The 22,302-nt window shown below is 36.3% G+C and overlaps 1 protein-coding gene across 1 annotated transcript in view; it reads right to left on the minus strand.

Moving 5' to 3' along the window:
• Positions 1-18,418, minus strand: part of nav2b (neuron navigator 2b) — a 68,245-nt gene extending 49,827 nt beyond the window's left edge. Inside the window, exons 1-10 of the mRNA XM_081356414.1 lie at positions 17,872-18,418; positions 11,568-11,685; positions 11,041-11,093; positions 9,395-9,467; positions 9,060-9,312; positions 7,533-7,601; positions 7,074-7,213; positions 3,607-4,564; positions 3,410-3,519; positions 674-785 (exon numbers count right to left, since the gene is read on the minus strand). Coding sequence (XP_081212540.1) covers positions 674-785; positions 3,410-3,519; positions 3,607-4,564; positions 7,074-7,213; positions 7,533-7,601; positions 9,060-9,312; positions 9,395-9,467; positions 11,041-11,093; positions 11,568-11,685; positions 17,872-18,093 — 2,108 coding nt within the window. The 5' untranslated portion in view covers positions 18,094-18,418. The remainder of the gene's footprint in view (positions 1-673; positions 786-3,409; positions 3,520-3,606; positions 4,565-7,073; positions 7,214-7,532; positions 7,602-9,059; positions 9,313-9,394; positions 9,468-11,040; positions 11,094-11,567; positions 11,686-17,871) is intronic.
• Between the last annotated feature and the right edge of the window lie 3,884 nt (positions 18,419-22,302).

A 22,302-nucleotide genomic window follows, 5' to 3' on the forward strand; every position in this document is an offset into this window, starting at 1 on the left:
GAGACGCGTATCAAACTGATCACCTCAAAGACAAAAACCCGGCACCCCCCAAATGAGCTCCTAATGCCAATCAAAATGTCTTCCTCAAAGCCATTTAGAGTTTAACCGTTCACAAACCCCCAGAGATAAAAGGGTTCACACACCCGGGAACAATGGGGTGCTTTCTGAACTGTGCTGTGATGTCTGTGCCCAGTCATTATTAATGTCATGTTGTACTTCAACCCTAATGAATAGAAGTCATTTAGAGTCTGAACATGAACTGACACTAGAGAAAGTGCAGTAAGAAGCAACTACCACTAACGGGAGCCCTTTGGGTTGATCGCCAGTTCGCCGGATCATCTTTGGGTTGATCAAAATAATTTCGACACTTTTAGACAATTGAAGTGAATGGGGCCTATTTTTAAATTAATGATTTAAAGCAAACATTTGACGCTTATAATTCTATAAAATCACTTAGAATAAATCTCCTGTTAAAACTTCAGTAAATTTTAACGTTTACGGCTTGGCCCCGTTCGCTTCAATTGTAAGTGTGGAAAATGAGGAACAAGTCCAAGAACATTCCTTTAAGATAAGTAATATTTTAGATGAATAAAACTAACTTTAGTCACTTCTATCAGGCTGAAACATACACAAAATATGAGAAAAAATAAAATGCACGTCACACTGGTTTTACCTGTGACTGATATGTGTCGTCCCCCTCAAACTGGACATGGTTTCCTCAAGGTTTTGCCTCAGATCAGCAATGTTTTTCGCAGTACGTAGCCTCTTGGTTTCGGAGTCCTCACCTGAGGAAACCAGACTCATCACCATCACCACAGTCTGCAAACAGCTGCTACCATAACTCTAAAGCATGTCTGAACACACACACCTAAAATGCTTCAGAAATGCAGCTAAAACCTGGAGAATCATGGAATGGTGTAAATGAAGCAACTTCGAACTCTGTATTAGCATCACAGCACTAACCCTGCCCCTTTTGCTCGTGAAGTTAAATCTCCGAGCGTTCCGTTAAAGAGCTTTTTGTTTTCTTGCACCAATGTTAACGTACGAAACGTTAGCCAACCGCTGCTTAAAAATAAACAGGCAGTGTATGCCGTAGGTGAGAGGGGATTTGGCTGCTTGGATTAACGGCTGTTTACTGATCATAAGAGGTCCATAAGGGGCTCAGAAGGTACAGAGCAGACTCACACACACACACAAACACTCACACATGATGTAAAACGTGTAAAAGAATGAGTGCCGTGGAAAAGTACATTCCTAGAGGCTGTAAAAACCACAAACAACCTCTTTCAGACCTACTCGCTGAGGCTAATGCTAATCTTTGTTCTCTACCAGCCTTTTGGGTGAAAAAAACTAGCTTCTTCTCAAACTACATCAAATATAGAACATTTTATTTTAAAACAGCATTTAGTTTGGCTTTATTTGCAAAGATATCTGATGGGATGAAAGTTTATAATGCAACGCAAGTAGGCTATGAATTGGATTTTCAATGCAAGGGGCGCTAGCGTGCATTAGCGTAAACGTCTATATTCAGTTTTCAAGTCAACTGCTGTCATGGCAGATTTCTGCTAAGCAGGGTCATTATCTAAACTAAAAAAACATTTTAACAGGTTTGCTGTAGCCAAGCAGTTAACGCACATGATTATAATTGCCAAAAGGGGCACTATGCGAAAACATCCTCTTCTACAGTCAGTTTTCTCTTTCAAGCCAACAATGGCAGACTTCCAAGAAAAAATAGATGTGTCTTAACAGTTAGTACACATGCTGATATAAAAGTCGCAGGTCCATTTCTCCTCTCGTTACTGTCTTTATCAATAAAAAGTGACAAAAAGCCCCTAAAAATGGATAATAAAGACTTCAGGTGTGTTAAATCGTCCAACACTCATCTACTCACTTTCATGCTTCTCAAACATGTCCAACATGGTTAGAAAGATCTCCTCATTAACCCGAGCAATTCCATCCCACACACAAGAGTGTTGGCTCAAATGCAGCTGATATACAGAGCTGAACGTGTTGAGCTCCCTTTCATTCAAAACACATGGGTGAGTGTGTTCAGCCATACATTTAGATGATGTTGGAGGTCCACCAGAACTGTCTACACCCCAGAACCTGTCCTTTCTCCTGAGACTGAAGCAGTCGTCTAAGTCTAAGATGTCCTCATAAGAACCATCTCTTGTTCCACCAGTTCGGAGAGGAGATGCAAAAGGACAATGACATTCTGCTTGGTCCATTGAGAAGAAGATTCGTTTAGGTCTTCTTCCAGTGGTACAGATCTTTGTCTCGGTTGCAGAAAAAGACTTCACAGAGCCACTAATGTCCCGTGCTTTTTCTGGTGGCAACGTGTCCCTGACTCTCCTACGCTTCTATTAAGATGGATAAAAGGTCTGTCTGACACATTCGGAGTTGTTTTCCCAGAGAATGTCCCGATTGATTTGTGAAAGAAGCTCTTGTGACGGCGGTCCTGCCTTTTCCTTTCCTCCATGGAAAAGAGAGGGGAAATTAGAATACAGCTCTCATGTCCACACCAGCCCAGGGAACTTCCCCTGTGGAGAAGAGTTTTTCTCTCTACACAAAGTTTGACAGACTGAGAAAGGACACATACACACACACACACACACACACACACACACACACACACACACATGCTGGTACGCCTTGGCAACTCCTTGACATTCATAGCCTTTTAAATGCAGATGAGTGCTGTTTTGTTTTCTTGTTCACTCACAGACTGGCCTGACATTGGCCTCAAAGTTCGGAAAACACTGCTCACTTATTCTTAAATAATCAGTGTTGTTTTATACAAAGACACAGTAAATGACCTTGTCCTAACTAGGCATTAGAGTTGGGGAGTAACTATCCAAAAGTGGCAACACTACTAAAATGTTTAGTAGTGATATTAGACTGCTTTGAAACAGTTTTTCCCAGTAACAAGCGATATGTCCAACATTCAGCCTTGTAACATGGTAAAACTTTGTTTTTTTTTTACCTTTGATTTGTTTTTACCTCACATGGTTTCCTGAGCAAGCTGAACAAACATGCCTAAATTGCAATGTCTGATTCATTTAAGTGAATTGTTAAATTATTCAAATAATTTGCTAAAATTATTCACTATGAAACATTAAAATGATTTGCTATGAAGGGCTATGACATCACCAATAAGATTTGCTAAGAGTAACTAAAATGATTTGCTATAATTCTGCTAAATGCATAATGGTGCAATTCACTAAAACGATTCACTATGAATCACTGAAATGATTCACTGTGAATCACTACAATGATTAAACAACTCACTTGTGGCTGTGACTAGTTATATTATTTTCAATTACAGTTTCAAAGTAGCTTCCCCAACACTGCTATTTGCAACTCAAGTTTATTTTTCTGTACTCACTCTCATTATGCTCATAATGCTTACCTGTCAGGTTCTCAAGAGAAGTATGGATGGATTTGCTGCACAGGCCTGTTCGTTCCCTCCTTTCCTCCACTCCTGCCATAAGCCCAGTCTTATCAATTTCAGTTTGAGACCTGGACAACATACTAGTTTAGAGCCAAATAGTCTCTCATGGATTATGTATGATAACGCATTACAGCACCACAAATGTGTTCTGTTACCTGTACATGAATGGGGCGACAGTGGCCATGTTGGGATGGCTGTATTGTTGCTGGAGTTGTGGAAGTTGCACACTGACCATATTGCTGGTTGTTGAGTGGGTCTGCGCACCAAGAGTGAGATCTTGGCAACTTTTCCCATCTGAAAATGCTAAGCTAGAGGTAAAGCTGTTGTTTCTGTTATCTTTCTGGCCTTTATGCACAGACAGACCTCCTATCTTTGTGCTCCGTAACCGTTCTCCCTCCGCACCACAAGGGGGCGACGCTACAGTCTTATTTGCAGATGAACCCTTTCCTCCTTGGCTTGGTTTGGGAATTCCACTCATGGCTGATTTTGCATTGTCTTTCTTTGCTTTGTTTCCTTTGGGAACAGCCTTCTTAGACTCTAGTACAACAAGTCCGTCAGTTTTTGTGTCTCCTTTAAGGTGTTCGGGTTCTGTAACAGGAAGCTGTTTGAGCTTTTCTTTCTCTTTAGGCTTTGACTTCTCTTTAAGTTTTTCAGACGCTTTTGCCGAGGTTGTTTTCGGCGCCAAAGACTTTCCAAGCGTCAACTGTGCAAAGCCTTTCAGCGCTAGCTTGGGACTTGAGCTGCCAGAACTGCTGGGGGTGACAGGCCGTTGGTTTCCAGGGTGGATGGGGCAAATCTGGCCACCTTCTGGTTCAACATCATTCACATCGTCTGTACTGACAACCTTGGAGGCTCTGGAACCCGTTTTGCTGTTGAAGAGCTTGAGCTTTTCCAGCATGGACTTCTGGGCAATCACATTAGGAGGAACCTCAAGAGAATCTGGAGCTGGTTGTTTAACCGTGACCATGGAGGATGTAGCAGTGTGTTTAGCGCTGAGCGACTTGCTTCTCCAGGGTTTAGAGGTGGAAGTTGTGGTGCTGGTGCAGCCGGGTGGAGGAATGGAAGAGCTGATTGGTCCATGATCAACCATTATTGGTGATGAGGTTGTTTTCTCTGTAAATTCACGAGGAAATATAACATTTATATATAAGCTCTTCATCACAACCGCTTCTGTGCTTTGCAAAACTTTTGCTCAAGTACACATCCATATTTTGAAATATCGCAATGGTGAAAAGCAAGGTTGTCAAATTTCCATTAAAAAAAAAATTATAATATAATAATATATAATAAATTGTAAAAAAAATAAATTGCTTAAGTAAACTAGACTATAAATTAAATAAAAAAAAATACATTTATCCATTGCTTGGTGTCCCTTTTTGTACACTCAACTACTGTAACAGGCAATTGGACAAGTAGGGAGGACAAATGGTCAATCTGGCACAGAGAAAGTGGGTCAAATCTTTCAAACACTAGCAAGTGCAGTCAAGCTGTTGCACACAAACATTAGCAAGAGTGACACCCGTGGGAGTTTGAAAATATGAGAGCGTATTGGATGAAGTGCTGAGAAAAGGAAGCATGAACTATAAAGATAAATATTTAAAGTATGTGAAGTAATGTATTAATATTTATTTTCGAGATCCAGGATTTTTCTGTGATGGTTAGTAAAGGAGAGTGACTGTGGAACATTTCATGACATTTGAGATATGAGTGAAGAAACTGATTATTTGGTTAAATATAAAAACAAACCATTTCCAAGGTACATATTTATGTGCTTTCAGTCATAATCCTAATGTAAAAAAACAAATAAAAATCGACAAAAAGTTTTTTTTTTTAATCATTATTACATACAATACATTATATAATATTTAATAGCATATACAATTAGTCTGAATTGCATGAAAATTCAGTATGTAATGAAAGCAAACTCTTGCAAAGCCTGACTAAAAATGTTAAATGTTTCATTTTACCTGTTCTGATCAGTCACTGTCTTTCCCTATTTCCCTGATTTCATTTTCCTGCACTGCTAAACTGGTGGTTGCCCTTGTATGCATTATTTAATTATCAATTATTTTCTAGCCTGTTGCATAAAAACTCAGTTTAGCGGTGCTTACCTTACAGGCAATCTGAGCAAAATTCACATAACAATCATATTCCTTGCATGTCTTCCTAGCTGTTTGATCTCACTGTATATAAAGCTCTGTCATTATCATTGACTTCTCTCTCTCTTCTTGCGCTGGTTTTGCCACAAGTACACTAATTAGAGCTGAATCAGTAAGTAGCAAACGCCTCATCATCAACACACCAGATCCAGCAGTGTGCAGCTGAGAGTCCACCAGACCACACACACACACAGATGCATGCATGCACACAGACATGTACATCATGCATGTGCAAATGGGAAAAAATAATTTTTATACGGTTTTATGAATATGTCTTGAATACAAAAATTCCACATATTCAACTATGTGACATGTTAGTGGGGAAACATCCACGCTAAATAACTAAATGCTGAAGTGTGTAAACCAAGCCCGCCATAATGTAACAACAGCGTGCCAAAAATGTGTCAACAACATGCAATTAAAGAATCATAAAAATGAATCAACCTAACTCAGAGTTTAAACAAATCATGGGAGGATGGTTTGGATCACTCATTGTGAGGAAGAAAATGTTCAAATGAAACTGATGAAAAATTTGGATCAAAATATTTTGTAGAACTTGACAATTCATGTCCAATAACAACTGTCCAAAAAATTAATACAACTATAAAGTTGTCTTTATGGTCAAAAGACCCATAAATTACCATAAAATTCCCAGCCTTTTTAAGCATTACGATAATTTAGCATGAGGAACAGACCCAAATTCTCTTCATTATCCACTTAATTTTTTTTTTTTTTTCAGAGCTTAAACGGTTAGTTCATATAAAATTGAAATTCTGTCATCGTTTATTCACCCTTATGTCGTTACAAACCCGTAAGACTTCCATTCACCTTCAAAACACAAATGGAGTTATTTTTAATGAAATCTGAGTTATATCTGTCCCTCCATTGACAGTCTACGCAACTTCCACTTTGTCGCTTCAAAAAGTTCATAAACTTATCCATATGAATTGAGAGGTTTAGTCCAAATTTACTGAAGAGACACAATCGCTTTATATGATGATCAAATTAATTACATTAATTAATTCTTGTGTTACGCAGCACGTTTGAGCTTCCACAAGAACCAATGAGGTTTGTATTAAAAATACCAATCTGAAAATAATAATAATACAGTCTTTTAATAATATATTTATATAATAAAAAAAAAGTTATATTTTCTTGATAAAAAAAAAAAGTTTTTTGACCAATAATACCAATACCAATTTGAAAAAAATTCACAGGTAATTCTAGTAAAAAATAATACTGAAATAAAGCCTGCCGATTCCATGGGTGGTGTGACCTTGTTAAAGATCTGGGTGAAAGGTTATAGGTTCGAATACCTCAAAGAGTTATTCATTGTGCACTGAGCAAGACACCTTGGGTTTTTTTTCAGGATGATTTAACAATAACAGTTTTTACTAAATGACTGCTTACATAACACACATGGAAAATTCTCAAGATTGTGTAAATGAATGTGATTAACTCACCTCTTTCATGAGCGCAAGCAGAGATTGACGGCTTTAATCGGTCACATTGGTTGAAGCTTTGGCTGCGTCTGTTGGTGTTTGAGGTTCGAGGTTTACTCTCTCCGCCCGTTCCAGCCGCCCTCACAGAGGGGCTCTGAAGCCTGACAAAGAGTTCAGTCAGAACAAACTCAACCGTTCTCTTTAAACAATAACTATTTATGCTGCAAAGACCCAAGACTGGAGTGCAAATTATATAAATAAACCTCAGTGACCTTTTTATATTCAAGTCCACATCTGATCATATGATCGAGAACAAAATGACTATTGAAGGGGATTCACATGTTTTTTGGCCCTGAGGAAACAAGATAGGCTTGTATCACCAGTAGATGGTGCTGTTGTGAAGTAATTTACTAGGAGGACAAGTAGATCAGGCACATTGTGATGTTTTCAAGAGTGGACATAGAAATCTGGAAAGCTGACCTAGAGTTCTTTTTCTGAGCAACTGAGAGTCTCGCAGCTTTTTCCTGATCAGAGCCTTTTGATGGATGACTTCAAGATCAAGAGGAAAAAAAAGAGAAAGAAAAAGGGATGAATAGAAGTGTTAGAGAACTGTGTGTAACCAGTGTTGTTATTGTTAACTAAAACTAAAATGATTAAAAATGCTTTTTTAAGTATTAAGTAAATACTTATAAGTAATTTTTTTTTTCATATTTCATATTAGATTAACAATTTTTACTTACAAATCTTAAATAAGAAATGTTGCCTTGGCAACTAACTAAAATAAAATAAGTTTAAGATGAGTTACTACAATAAAAAATACAATAAAAAATTACATACTAACACTAAAACATTAAAATGAAACTAAAATAAATGTAAGCTAAACAAAATTATTATATAATATTAAAATGTAATAAAAATTACAATAGCACATATTATTATTTAAACTAAATTATGTAATTATTTAAACTAAAATGAAAATAAAAAATCAAATAAAAATCAAAGTTCACTCAAAATATGAATACTATAATAGTATATAAATAAATAATACTAACATAACACTGGAAATAACAGAGAACTTGTAAATTAGAAATGGAAATGAAAATGAAAGGTTAATCATTTGAAATGTTAAGGACATAAAGAAGAAGAAAGGAGGAAGAAAAAGAAGAGCAGTATGAGAGCATCTGAAAATGTAATATGTTGGTATAATGGTCACAGCAAGTTCAATGCAACAAGAATCTTATTCTACAAATTTTATATATATATATATATATATATATATATATATATATATATATATATATATATATATATATATATATATATATATAAAATTTTATAAATATAATATAAATATAAAATTTTATATATATACAACGGGGGAAATAAGTATTGAACACGTCATCATTTTTCTCAGTAAATATATTTCCAAAGGTGCTATTGACATGAAATTTTCACCAGATGTTGGTAACAACCCAAGTAAGCCATACATACAAAGAAACAAACAAAAATAAGTTCATTACTGTAAGTTGGAAAGTAACTTTCCATGCCTTTTTGTGCCTCCCTTTCTTCATGTGTTCAATACTTTTTCCCTGTGTCATTTCACATTATTACACATAACTTAATTTCTGAACATATTTTTGTTTGTTTCTTTGTATGTATGGCTTACTTGGGTTGTTACCAACATCTAGTGAAAATTTCATGTCAATAGGACCTTTGGAAATATATTTACTGAGAAAAATGATGACGTGTTCAATACTTATTTCCCCCGCTCTATATATATATAACATTTGTAGATAAGATTCTTGTTGCATTGGACTTGCTGTGACCATGATGCCAACATATTACATTTTCAGATGATCTCATACTGCTCTTCTTTTTCTAGAAGAGCTTCTTTTTCTAGAAAATAAAATTATTTAAAGATTAAAAATTGATTTTTGATCTTTCAATCCAGCTGATATGTTGTCTGTCTATGAAGAAGCTATCCAGTAGATGCACTGAAAACAATACCTGGACTGCAGGTCTGTCTGTGTTTTCTGTGCACATGGGGAGGAGGTGTAGTGTTGCTGGATAGGAGAAGGACAGGGAGAGCTCCGGGGAGAAGTGCGAGGAGGAAGGGCAGGACTGGCGCATCGGTGGGCCTGGTTGTTCTGGAGCATCTGAACATTGCTGGAGGCCTGTTTCAAAGTCTGCTGCTGCTGCCTGAAGCGCGACAGAATGAAGAAAAGGCCTAAAATGGCTTTCAGATTGCCGTTGCGGATCTCTGTGGTTTGGCAGAAAAAGAAAAGAATAGTGTTGACATCTTATTTCAAATATTATTGAGCATTAGTTAAGAGTCCGCTCACCTTCGGCACAAAGTCCCTTAATGTTCACTCCTTTAGCAGCCAGGAAGCACAGACAGGCATCAATGTTCTCAATCTGTTTGAGAGAGAAACACGGACATCCATCAAGAGCTTGCTGTCGGAAATCAAGCCTAATAATTTTCCCCTCTGTAAATGTGACCTCACCACGGCCGGTTTGCACACTTACTCAGGTGTAGAGGAAACATAACCAAACAGATGGTGCTCAATAGGGAAGATTTGTGGTTTACAACCATGTGGGTCCATCCTGCGGTGTTCCTGTGACATTATAATGTATATACTGACCACTGGCGAGACGACGGACTACAGCATGCTGGTTAACACCAGGATTTTAAGGTCAACAAGACCTGCCATTGTCATCCCTGAGGTTGTTTCTTAAAGGGACAGTTTAACCAAAAATGGAAATTCCGTCATAATATACTCACTCTCATTTGCAGTCATGTATATTTGACTTAAATGGAAGATGTTCAGCGAATAGGAAAATCTACGAATTATGGGATCATTTTCTTTTTGGATGAACTAACCCTTAACACTAGCTTGTCCAGATTTATTGAAGGGAAAAGTGGATTTATTGAAGGGACAAGTGGATTTATTGAAGGGGCAAGTGAAAGAAAATTTTACTTGCCCGACCAGTCAGGTGGCTTAAAACTTTAGTGACAAAAAAAAATAAGCATCAAATGATTCTGATTTTATTAACTTACATCCAGTTTAAAACAGCGATTGATAACAAAAGGCGCGCTGTTGAGGCTCGCGCTGCCTTGTGACTTTCGTGGAGAAATCAAAACAAATGAGCATAAAAGCACACAAAAAACACATACTGAGGTAAAAATGTTGAGTTATATATATTTATATAACTAAACATATGATATACTTAAGTAACATAACACGACCAAGGAAGCTGTTTTGCTGAATATTATCACGATTGAAAATGTTACATTGATTTTATAGTTCAATAAGTAGTTAAAATTAGTTTAGCTACTTACATTTTAGACACAATATAGACTGTTTTGTTCTATTTCCATTTTCAACGACGAAAATGGTTCCAAAGGAAAGCAACACTCAGCGCGGTGTTTTGTTACTAAATGATTCAGTGTTTCGAACGAATCGTTTGAATGAGTGACTCAATGACTCACTCATTAAGACGGTCACTTGCCGCCACCTTTTGGCGGTTTAGTTTCAAGTTTAAAAGTATCATTGGATTTTTTCTTAGATGTATATTCAAACATTTATTTACATTATTAATCTAATAACATTATTAGTTGCAGTTGTAATTTTGCTATGTAAATTATTTATTTTGATTGGTAACAGCCCTGTCTAAATGAATTTATTGATCAAATGTAAATAACAAAAAGTAAATAACGCCCTGGGGTAAATGTAAAAAATATGCAGATTTAAGTAAAAGCTGATGAAACAAAGGACAAGCACATGACAAGGCTTAAATGTCGAGGCCTGTCTACCATATTCTCAAAACTATCATTTTCAATACCTTCAAAACCAATATTTTGATCACTTCTTCACCAGATCCACCACCAAGTGACAGTGACATTCGATTGAGAGTTTGACATATTGTGGTTTGTTTCTTTTCCTATCATGCCGGACAGAAATGACGATAAACAAATTTTGAGTCTTACCATTTGAGAGCGACTCTCTGGGAATCCGTTGATATGGGCAATCTTCTCATTTGCTGAATGGAAAAAAGAAAACAGAGGCACTGAATTAAAGTAACACCATTTTATACCTGCTAGTTGGTTTTATGAACACATCATCCACTTGGAGTGGTCTTCAGGCTTTTGTATTTGTAATAGGAATGGGAATAGGAATGCGTATCCTCCTCTTGCATACGTTTATTACATTTTGGCTTAATAAAATGTTCACAACTCAGTTTTGTAGCCTCATAAACCTTCACAAATTGGCCCTTTTCAGAAACTGATCTCATAAAACAGCTTCAGAACACATTCAAAATAACAAAGGTGTTGAGTTTTCTTGATACTTATGTGTGTCCATTTCTTTCCCAGCCCTCCTCCTCGAACTACTCATTATAGTTAGATTTACTGGTACGGTGGAGCAAAATTGTAGGTTTTATGTATTAACTTTTTCTGAAGGAAGAAGAGGGGTTTGTTGAACTATGGAAAATGATTTTTTATATCTTTAATCTTACCTACAACCTGAATGATTTCTGCCAACAAAACGCCATCGGCAACATCCTGTTGGAGGTCTTTAATCAGGCGTGTGTGTCCGGACTTGGCTAGGTAGTGGTTGGCCCAATCTGTATAAATCTATTCATCCAAAGAAAAATAGAGAGAGACAGAATGAGGAAAAGGCACTTAACATCTAACTCTGGGTTTAGAGCTTACATGGATGAAAGACAAATGCCACATTGTGGCCGATCAGCTACCATTTAAATATCAGAGTGTAGACAGGGAAATTTCTAAGAAAATTAATAAAAGCAAGCTGTCAAAAGGGTCTGGAATATCAGCTTGTACATATAATAATAAAAAAAGTCTTATACTTGAAACATCAACACACACACACACACACACACACACACACACACACACACACACACACACACACACACACACACACACACACACACACACACACAAAAATACAATTTAAACAGTAGTATGCTATCTTTAGAAACATATTTGATTTCATGATCAATTAACTTTTTGGATTAAAAATCGCAAAAATGTGAAAATAATGATTATAATAATAATTGTTATTGTATTTGAACAAATATTTTTAAATGCTTTAAAACATTTTATATAAACAACAGAGGTCTGATGACATTATTTATTGTTAAATATTTAAAAAAAAATAAAAAATAATAATAATTTATATATATATATATATATATATATATATATATATATGCACACATTATAAATGAAAAAATGGCAGTCTGATCAAATATTATTATATTTGCTGTTGTTGTTTTGTGAATAAATATTTAAAGAAATAATTTAAATAAAACACAAAATTATAAATGGAAAAAAGTAGCAGTCTGAAAAAAGTTTGGTTGTTACGGCTTCCAGACAATTTACTGTTCTCAAAAATGGTAGATCAACTTAGGCACATTGCATTGTGTGATACAGTATGTCATGTGTTCTGGTTATATAATACAGAATGAATTTGACATTTTATGCATACAAAATATTTGAATACTGTGTATGCTATACAATGCAAAATTAGCATGTGTATTATGGTACTATGCAATTCCAAACATACCTGATGCCTATCTTCTCTAAAATCATCATGCAACTACAAAAAGTGAGCATTGGGAGGCAGCAGAGTCTCAATAGGCCCCTAGAGGTCAGAAATGAAGGGCTGCAGGTGTTTTGTTGCTGGTCTAGCCATGTCTAAATGGGTCTAAATGGGACATAAGAACTGGTGTGACTGCCCATCATGTAGATCAGAGCTAAGCATGGACCATTTAAAACTGGAGCCACTGCTGGTTTTAATACAGAGACTCCTTGTGAGTTCTGCAGGGGGTTGTTTGTATTTCTACCCACAGAGCCTGGAGAACCGCTCCACCCCTTCACTGTAAACAAAACCTCTAGGCTGCGGTGGACAGCATGTGGGAATAATAATCTTGAATAATAAAAACATAGGGGAAGAGGTATGAGTAACCAGGTTCCATGTTAACATGAAGATGCATTACATACGCAATTACATTTAAACAAATCAGCGTTTAGCCATCATGTTCTGTTTGGGGTCTACCACAATCATTTTAATAACAAACATATTGGTTAATGATTTTTCGGAGAACTGTTAATAAACTTCATTACATTAATCAATCTCAAGTCAATCTCAACAAAAAAATGAGGGTTGAGATTCAAGATTAATCAGCTGGTAGTGTTTTCATGGTCAATCGACATTGATGTTTTAATATTTTTTATATATTATTATAGGATTTATTGAAATGTTGTTGTAGCTTTTATTTTATTTTTTTTTTTCATTTTTTTTTATATATTTTTTTTAAATATTAAATATAAATTTAGGAAACTTATATCAGTTCAGCCAAGGCAACATTTTTAATTTTCATTTAAGTTGAAGATTTTATCTAATATTTATATTTTATTATTTAAGCTTTATTTCAATTACTGAATTTTAATAGTTTACAATAACAACACTCACTGTAAAAAAAGAAAAAGTTGGTTTAACTTAAAAAAGTAAGTTACCTGGTTGCCTTAAACTTGCAAATATAAAAAACAGTCCCTATTGTGAGATAAAGAGTTACAAGAAATTTTTAGTTTTTTAAATACTTATATCTCAAATAAGTATTTATATCTTTTTTAAGATTTTAAGTCACAATTGTGAGATATAAAGTCTCAATTATGGGAAACAAAGTCATAGTTGCGAGATATAAAGTGTCAGTTGTGAGATGTAGTCACATTGCAAGATATAAAGTTGCAAATATAAGAAAGTCACAAAGTTACAAGAAAGTTATAGTTTTGAGATATACAGTAACAATTACAAGAAACAAAGTTTTAATTGTGAGAAAAAAAGTTACAAGAAATTTGTAATTTTAACATATAAAGTAGCCATTATAAAGTCGTTACTGTGATATAACGTCATATTGTAAAAATATAGTCGCAAACTTGAAAATTCACATCGCAAGATATAGCCACAACTCTGAAGTATATGAGAAACAAAGTTGCAATTGTGAGATATAAAGTTGCCATTACGAAAAACAAATTCGTAATTTTGATATATCAAGTTGTATTGCAAGAAACAAAGTGAACTCAAAATATTATGTTATCTAAACCGGATTAACTATCTAAGTTGATTTGACAAAATATTTTTTTTACAGTGCTGCTAAAAACAAGATACCTCCAAAAAAAAAAAAAAGGAGCACCATGGTATTACTACGGTTTTGTTGGACTTTTACCATGCTAATACCATTTGAAGTATCACAGACTTGGAGTACCATGTCACTACCGAATTTAAATATGAATACCGAATCCAAGTATGGGAAACTATGGTATTTGGACAGTATCACCAAACTATGGTACCGCCAAAGCACTTTTTGTAAAACAGAGCAAACATGCCACATTGTATTTTTTCATTTAAGGTTCAAGATCGAGTTTTTAAAGATCTGCTCAATAAAACCCAAGCAATTCAATTTGTGCAGGACAATTTAGAGAGCAAAAAGTACTCCCTAAACTTGTAATGGACTTTCCATTCCTTGTCTTTTTTGGTAATTCCATCATTTCCAAACACAAGACTAAAAGCAGATATTTAACAAACTAACTGCAATCATCACGTTGTTTTACAAGACAACCAACCATGACTAATCATCACACCAATGCTGTCCCAAAACACATTTAGTGCCATTTTCATTAATGTGTAGCATTTTCCAGCTTCCTGGCCAAAACAAAGAAGGACAGCAGTGCAGTGTGAGGGCATAGTAGTATATTAGTAGTGTATGCTAAAGGGTGCCCACTATTGGCCTCTGGGATTGGTGTGTGTGGCATCCCAACCATATGGCCAAATGCCCACCTGCAGTGCGGCTCACCGCCACTAATGGAGCACTGTAGTAAAACCTCCATGACCGTGTCTATGTGTGCGTGTGCGCTGTAATTACAGGCCAACTGGCTGAGCTTTTCATTCTACCCCGCCACATGAAGAACTTGGCTCTTCGCTGCCTTCAAAGCTCGACTGAACGTATGAAGCTATATAAACACATGTACGCATACACACATAGACATAAACGTACACACCGCTGCCGTGGACCAAAAGAAGAACATTGCGACTTTTCATAGGCAATTTGCTTTGACCAGGTCAGCAGGATCTATTCTTACAAAGCATAATATTTTTAACATGTAAATGTATAAACACATGAGCTTTCAGCGGGAAGCTCTACAATGGTGGTAATGTGGCCAAAGAGAAACTGTTTCGAAGACATGAATACAATGTACACAGCTGTTGTAGGTCAAGTCATGGTGGAATATGGGCACAAGCTTTACTCTGCAAAGTTTGAACTTCAACATGACAAACAAAAGCATTTTGCAGTTACAAATAAATGTGTTTTTTTTCTTTTTTTCTGTTCATTAATATTCCAAAAACACAATTAACACCTTGCAAGCAAGCCTGTTTCCATCATAGAGTAATTTTTTTAATGTAAATTTTTATATTGTGAGATATAAAGTTACAATTACAAGAAACAAAACGTCATTGTGAGATATAATCACACTGTGAGAGAGGAGATTTAAAGGTCCTATATTGTCAAAACTGAAATTTCCTGGCTTTTTTCCTGATAGCAGAGGTCTAGGGGCTATGAAACTACCATATACATTTCATAACAGTCAATCCACAGACAAATGCACACAGCCTGCATAAAGTAGCTGTGCCTTTTCACGAGCCGTTGTGACTTCCGTATAAATGTGATGTCAGAAGTACTCAGTCACCACCCCGAGCACTGCCCACACTACATCATTGCACAGGCTTCCGAACAACATTAATATAAGAGAACAGTGGCTACGGTTTATTTATTCAGAAACGCCACAGCAGTTTAGTTCGACCTTAACCGTCTGTTCTGCATATTTCACAAGTGACTGCTTCGTCAATCAGGCACAGTTCAATGCCGTTTTTTTAAAGAAGCTACTCCTCAAAGATGCTGCAGTCCCTATACACTTCATAGTTTTACAAGTTTTGGGCGTCAATTGCAGCATATGTTCTCGCGTTCTGTGAGCATCTTTGCACATTTATCACAAGTACATCTTTTACAGAAAAAGTAACATTGTAAAAGAAATTGTAACACGTCAACTTACTGTATCAGTAGGAAAGCAATAGTTACATAGCTTACTGCATTCAGTGTCTGTTATAAAGCAGTTAAGTGTATAACGTATTAACGTACATATTTTGGAGATTTAAATCGAATTTGACAAAAAAAAAGTCTGAGTTTGTTTACAGAAATTTAAATTAGCGTTAACGTTGCGTGCAGCATTGATGTAATGGTAATTATAATACTCTAACAATAACGAGGTGTTTGTCTCCTGTCGTCGCCGATTCGGGATCGAACATATAAGGCCGGATAACATTTCCCTCAGCAAAGTCCATCATTACAGGTGTTTTATTTACCTTACTTGTGAGCATCACCAAGCCACAGCAGGCTACAGCATACATGACCCTAGTTACCTGTGGTTGGCCTGGTCGTGCGTCACTCAGAAAACAACAGGCCAATCAGAAGAGAGGCTCATGAATATTAATAGGAAAGGACAAAATCGACCTGTTCTTAGCAGAGCTCCTGAGAAAGGAGCAGTAAAAATATATTGGGATGGTTTTTGGTACTTATACCACAAATAAATATTCTTAAGGGCATCAAAACTTAAAATAAAACTTCAGAAAGGTGTACAATATGGGACCTTTAAAGTCACAATTGTAAGTACGCAAGTATGAGAAACAGTCGCAAATGTCAGATCTAAAGTTGCAATTACAAGAAACAAAGTCACATTGCGAGGCATAAAGTTGCAAATATAAGAAACAGTCCCTATTATGCGATAAACAGTTACAAGAAATTTGTAGTTTTGCGATATAAAGGAGCAATGACAAGAAACAAAGTTGTAATTGTGAGATATAAAGTCACATTGCGAAATATGAAGTTGCAATTATGAGAAACAAAAAGCCATTGTGAGATACAGTATAGTCACACTGTGAGAGAGGAGATTTTAAGTCACAATTGTGAGATATAAAGTTTCAATTATGAGAAACAAAGTCGTAGTTGCGAGATATAAAGTGTCAATTGTGAGATATAGTCACATTGCAAGATATAAAGTTGCAAATATAAGAAACAGTCCCAATGATGAGATAAAAGTTACAGTTTTGAGATATATAGTAGCAATTACAAGAAACAAAGTTTTAATTGTGAGATATAAAGTTGCAATTACGAGAAACAAGTCACACTGCAAGATATAGTCGCAAGTGTAAAAAACAAATGTTAGATAAAAAGATACAAGATATTTGTAAGTTTAACATATAAAGTAGCCATTATAAAGTCGTAACTGTGATATAACGTCATATTGTGAGAATATAGTCGCAATTACTTGAAAATTCACATTGCAAGATATAGTCGCAACTCTTAAGTATATGAGACACAAAGTTGCAATTGTGAGATATAAAGTTTCCATTACAAGAAACAAAGTCATAATTTTGATTTATCAAGTTGCATTGCAAGAAACAAAGTAATAATTTGCACAATTACAAAAAAAAAACTGTTGTAGCCTGATATTTTTGATGAGGTCTTTTAAAGGGTTCAAGACAATCAATAGTACTATAAAGATAACTGACCAAGTGGTCAATGCACAAATTATTAATTCATTTGTATTTATTTAATCAAAGTATAAAAGTATAAAACTGTCTGTGTGGAATCAAACTATCCATACAAGGGAGATCATCTGTTAGAACATGAATAAATGCAACCACAAAGCCACATACAAATTAAGCATCAATGTTCCAACCTGAGGGTCTCCTGATGTTTCTTTGGCCTTCTGGTACTTTTTCTGTAAAGTTGCAGTGCCTTGACTTTGCTGTCTGTAGATGGGAGGGATGAGGCTGGGCTGGGTGGGCTTCAGTGGTCCATTTTGTTGGGTTGCTACCCTAGCTGGAATGGGTAGCGCGGTACCATGCACAGGTTTGGGCAATCCCGACTTCATCTTGGACGCGACTAGAATAGCAGGCATCTTCTTATCCTTTTACATTCAACCACGCACACGCTGGCACAAAGTTGTCTGGTTGCAGAGGCACAAGGCTCGGAGCAACCGCACACGCTGACTTAACAGCTGGAGCAATGCAGTGGGAAGTGTGTCCACAAACTCACATTCATGCAGCACTGGAAAGCTTGGCAGCACACAGACGTCTTGCTGAACCTTCTAATAATGTGATTTTCCCATGACAATCAGCCAAATCCTTCCCCGTCATCAGTATCTTCAGTGTTCTTCTTGTCCAATGAAGCTCTACTCCATATTCGACTTGGGATCTGGACTCCGCCCGCCACCTGCTACTAGTCCCACAGCAGCGAGGAGTCGCCCAATATAGCTCTCTGGCAGGCAGAAATCACAGATAAGTGGGAAGCAGGCAGGATGCAATTTGTTGTCAGAGCAGAAGAAACCTACAGTTTGTACATGGAAGTGTAACCAGCCCCCAGATGCAGTGGCAGCAAGGCATGAGTCTCAAGCTTGAGAAGGATTAACAAGCCATTAGCAAGACAGCAGATGTGTCTTATAGGGAAAACTCAACGCTAACACCCCTGGGTGACAGCCTAATCAGCCATAATATCTCCCTTCTCACCAATGCACCAGAGAAATGGACAATTAGCAAGCAAAGAAGAAAAGTCTTGCTTTAGTTTATAGCTTTTAAAACTTTTTGATGCCACAAACCCTAAAATATTAAAGACAGTAGTATAAAGACACATTTATACTGTGGGGAAGTAAAAAAAATATTATAAATTTGGAAAATACATAAAAATATTATCTGGAAAAATATTGATTTGACAATGTATCTTTTTCTACCCACAATTAAAGTACTGTTATATGTATAAACTTGAGGAGAAATAAAGCTAGGGCTATCAACATATTAAAATAATTGTGATTAATGTCATCCAAAGCATCATTTTTAAAGTGTAAAAAACATTATTATATTATTAAATAATTATTATATTATATACATATTTATTTTCTTCTAATATTTAAATAACTTTTTTTAAATAATTATAACTATTATAAAATAATTAATAAAAAACATTGAAATAATTAGAATTATTACAATATATGTATGTATGTATGTATGTATGTATATATATATATATATATATATATATATATATATATATATATATATTATAATATTTAACTTTTCTCTGAACTTTTCTTGCAACCCCAATTTGAAAACCCCTCTCAGTCTAATTCTGTTCCAAGAAAATCCAAAATGGATACTTTTTTAACAATCTGGCTGTGTGATCATAACCAACTACAAGTACAACTAATTGAGGCAAAATGGTAAGGAGAATTGTTTGTTCTTGTTGTCATCTCAACAAAGCAATTTATCCACTGCCAAAAACATCTATTAGGCATGATTAAAATCAGCAAATGACCAAAACTGCCTCGAAGCTTAGTATTTTTACTTGCAGTTAAAATTTTGTATGCGGTTTTACCATGATTGAAATGTTAAGTCTCATTCGCCCTGTTTTTCGGCAGTCGCTGAATTCCCATGCCCGGTTGCGTTTCTAACAGCATGCTGAGAGAGGGAGTGTTTGGTTATTCACGCAGCCCGAGCCGAGGCTTTGGGAGGATGAAATTCTGTTGGAGCAGCAGTTTTGAGTGTCTACAGATTGAACCCAATAATCCCTGTGGGGACGAGTGAAACCCACTGCCTCTCTGAAGCCTGGCACTGATGCATTGTTTCCTCAGAGAATCACTGTCCACTGACTCCAAAACTATGTTGAATGTGCAAAACTGATGATGATGCCAGTACAGCACGGATCTGGAAACCTGAAATATCAACTACTACTGAACAGATACGTGTCAGCCAATGTTTTCTTGTGAATTTGAGATATCACCCATTTTCAATGCTCTGTTTATCTCAACAGGTGCAAAAGAGCCACATTTTATGAGTCCTGCACCACCAAACCCTCCCTTCATTTTCCATTGGTCAAACAAACAGATATTTTTGCACCAATGTTGACATGTTGGACTTGGATTCTCATTATACTAATTTCAGATCATTAAAACAGCACTGGGAATCAAGCAGAGGACACAGTAATAAACCTACCGCAGGAATGGTGGGTGGTAGGTTGCAGGTTGCTAGGTTGAGGCTTTGGTAAACACACATGTGCAACCACAACACACAGCATGGGATCAGTTTTACAGACCCATGCAACAAGAATACTCCTTGAAGGCAAACTGCTTTTGGACGGCAACATCTACAGCAGTAGTACATGCCCAATCTATTTCACCCACATTTCACTTTTAAAATGAATTAGTGTAGAATTCAGAAACCCGTGTTATTAGCACCACTGGTGGCCGTTAAGTGAACTGCAGCCAGCAAATTATTGTGCTCCAGACTGAACATGATTCAATGCCGTGAGATACTCACAGTGAAGTTCTTTTTAGTATTTTGCTTAGAAGTAAAACAAAGTTGGAAATACATTTGCAGCTATATATTTTAACAAACATCCCGATGCTGTCCACGCTGCTGAGAGTGACGTTCAGATGAAAATATGTGCTGCGCGCTTTTCCTCTCAACAACAAAATAAACGCACAACAAAAATGACAGCAGCGAGAAAGCAGCAGTTAAGAAAGCATCTGATCATTCGCAGCAGAACTGCGATTCACCGGCATCATGTCGACAGATGAGGTAATTAAAATTACACTGTTGATAGTTTGATTATGAAGTACGCCTCTGGCTATGTGAGACTAGTTTGAATGAATCCCCTTTTCTTATGACACATTGACATTACAGTACAGAATAGCTCTTTCGGCATTATATTGAACGGTGTAGGCTATATAAACATTCGTTTCATCTGTCATTGAACGGAAGAGAGACTCTCAGGAGGATGGATGGATGGATGGATGTTCATTAAAAATGCCACTAGATGCACCATACAGCCCTGGGAAATTTAATGATGTTATTTAAATATCAGTACACAGCACAGAAATACTCAAATTAAAAACTAAAACTAATTAAAAAACTGAAACTAAATGGAAAGGACAAGCTAAAAAATACAATTTTATCTAAATTCAAAACAATGCAGTAACAAGACTGATTGTAATCAAATTTCTTTTACTTTATCCACTATCTTGGTGTGATTTTTTACTCGTCACAATGCAATCTCTATGAAAGACTATGATACACTGGCTTAAAATCTGGCCAAAATTAGGTATCATAAAACCTTCTGGACAGCTACGATAACTTGAAATGCTGCTTCTGTGGGCAGGTTGTGGAACAGCAAATTATCATATTTTCTCTTTAAGACCAGAGAATGTCTGTGCACACCACAGGGGGGGGGGGGGTCATCTGACGTTGACTGTCAAACTCTTCACTAAAGTTAGCCTTTAAACAGAGCCCAAGAGAAGCAGCTTATTCCATATGGTCACTTGTTGTGAGTGGACATCTGCCCACTTCACACTCAATACGTTTCTGCGGACAGAGCGTGCCAGGTTACTTCTTAGGTCACAGTAACCTTAAACTGTAAGGACAGGTTGACATCACGCTGGTCTCGGGATGGACAATGAACCTGCTGAACCTATTGTGTTTAGTACTAGCCTGTTAAAAGTGTAACAGTGTACAACTTTATGAAAGTAGTAAGCTATCACCATGCTACACTCTTAAAAATAAAAGTTATTTAAATGGCTTTCTAGTGGTTCAACACATCACAAAACTCACGGTTCGGAGCATATTACGCTTTCTGAGTAAAGGGTCGGATAATATTTTGAAAAAAAAACAAAACAAGGACAAACACACAAACTACAAGCACAGATAAATACAATATAACAGTTACAAATAAAGTAAGGTCTAACGTTAGTATTCAGGTACAGAAATGTAATAATTAGGCTTGGAATACTTGCTGAGATTGGTATTTTGACATAATTTTGTGACTGTGTGAACGTAACAGCGCACAAGTACCAAATTTTGCCTATTTTGCCTCTTCTTTCACTGGAATGGTTTAAAATCACTTGAATTTGTAAACTAAAACGTGCAAATGAGAAAATTTCACTCTATGATGGTTAAACTTTGCGATTAATCCGCGAATCACATGCGCGCCGAACCATGGGGCCTAGACTGTACGGATCACGAATCAACTACGATCCGTTTAACCCCAAGCATTGATGGTTCCATGAACAACCTTTAGCATCCATGAAAACTTTCCATTGCACAAAAGGTTGCTTATAGTG

Source organism: Scardinius erythrophthalmus (genome assembly GCF_964197995.2).
Source record: "Scardinius erythrophthalmus genome assembly, chromosome: 24".
NCBI classification, from domain to species: domain Eukaryota; kingdom Metazoa; phylum Chordata; class Actinopteri; order Cypriniformes; family Leuciscidae; genus Scardinius; species Scardinius erythrophthalmus.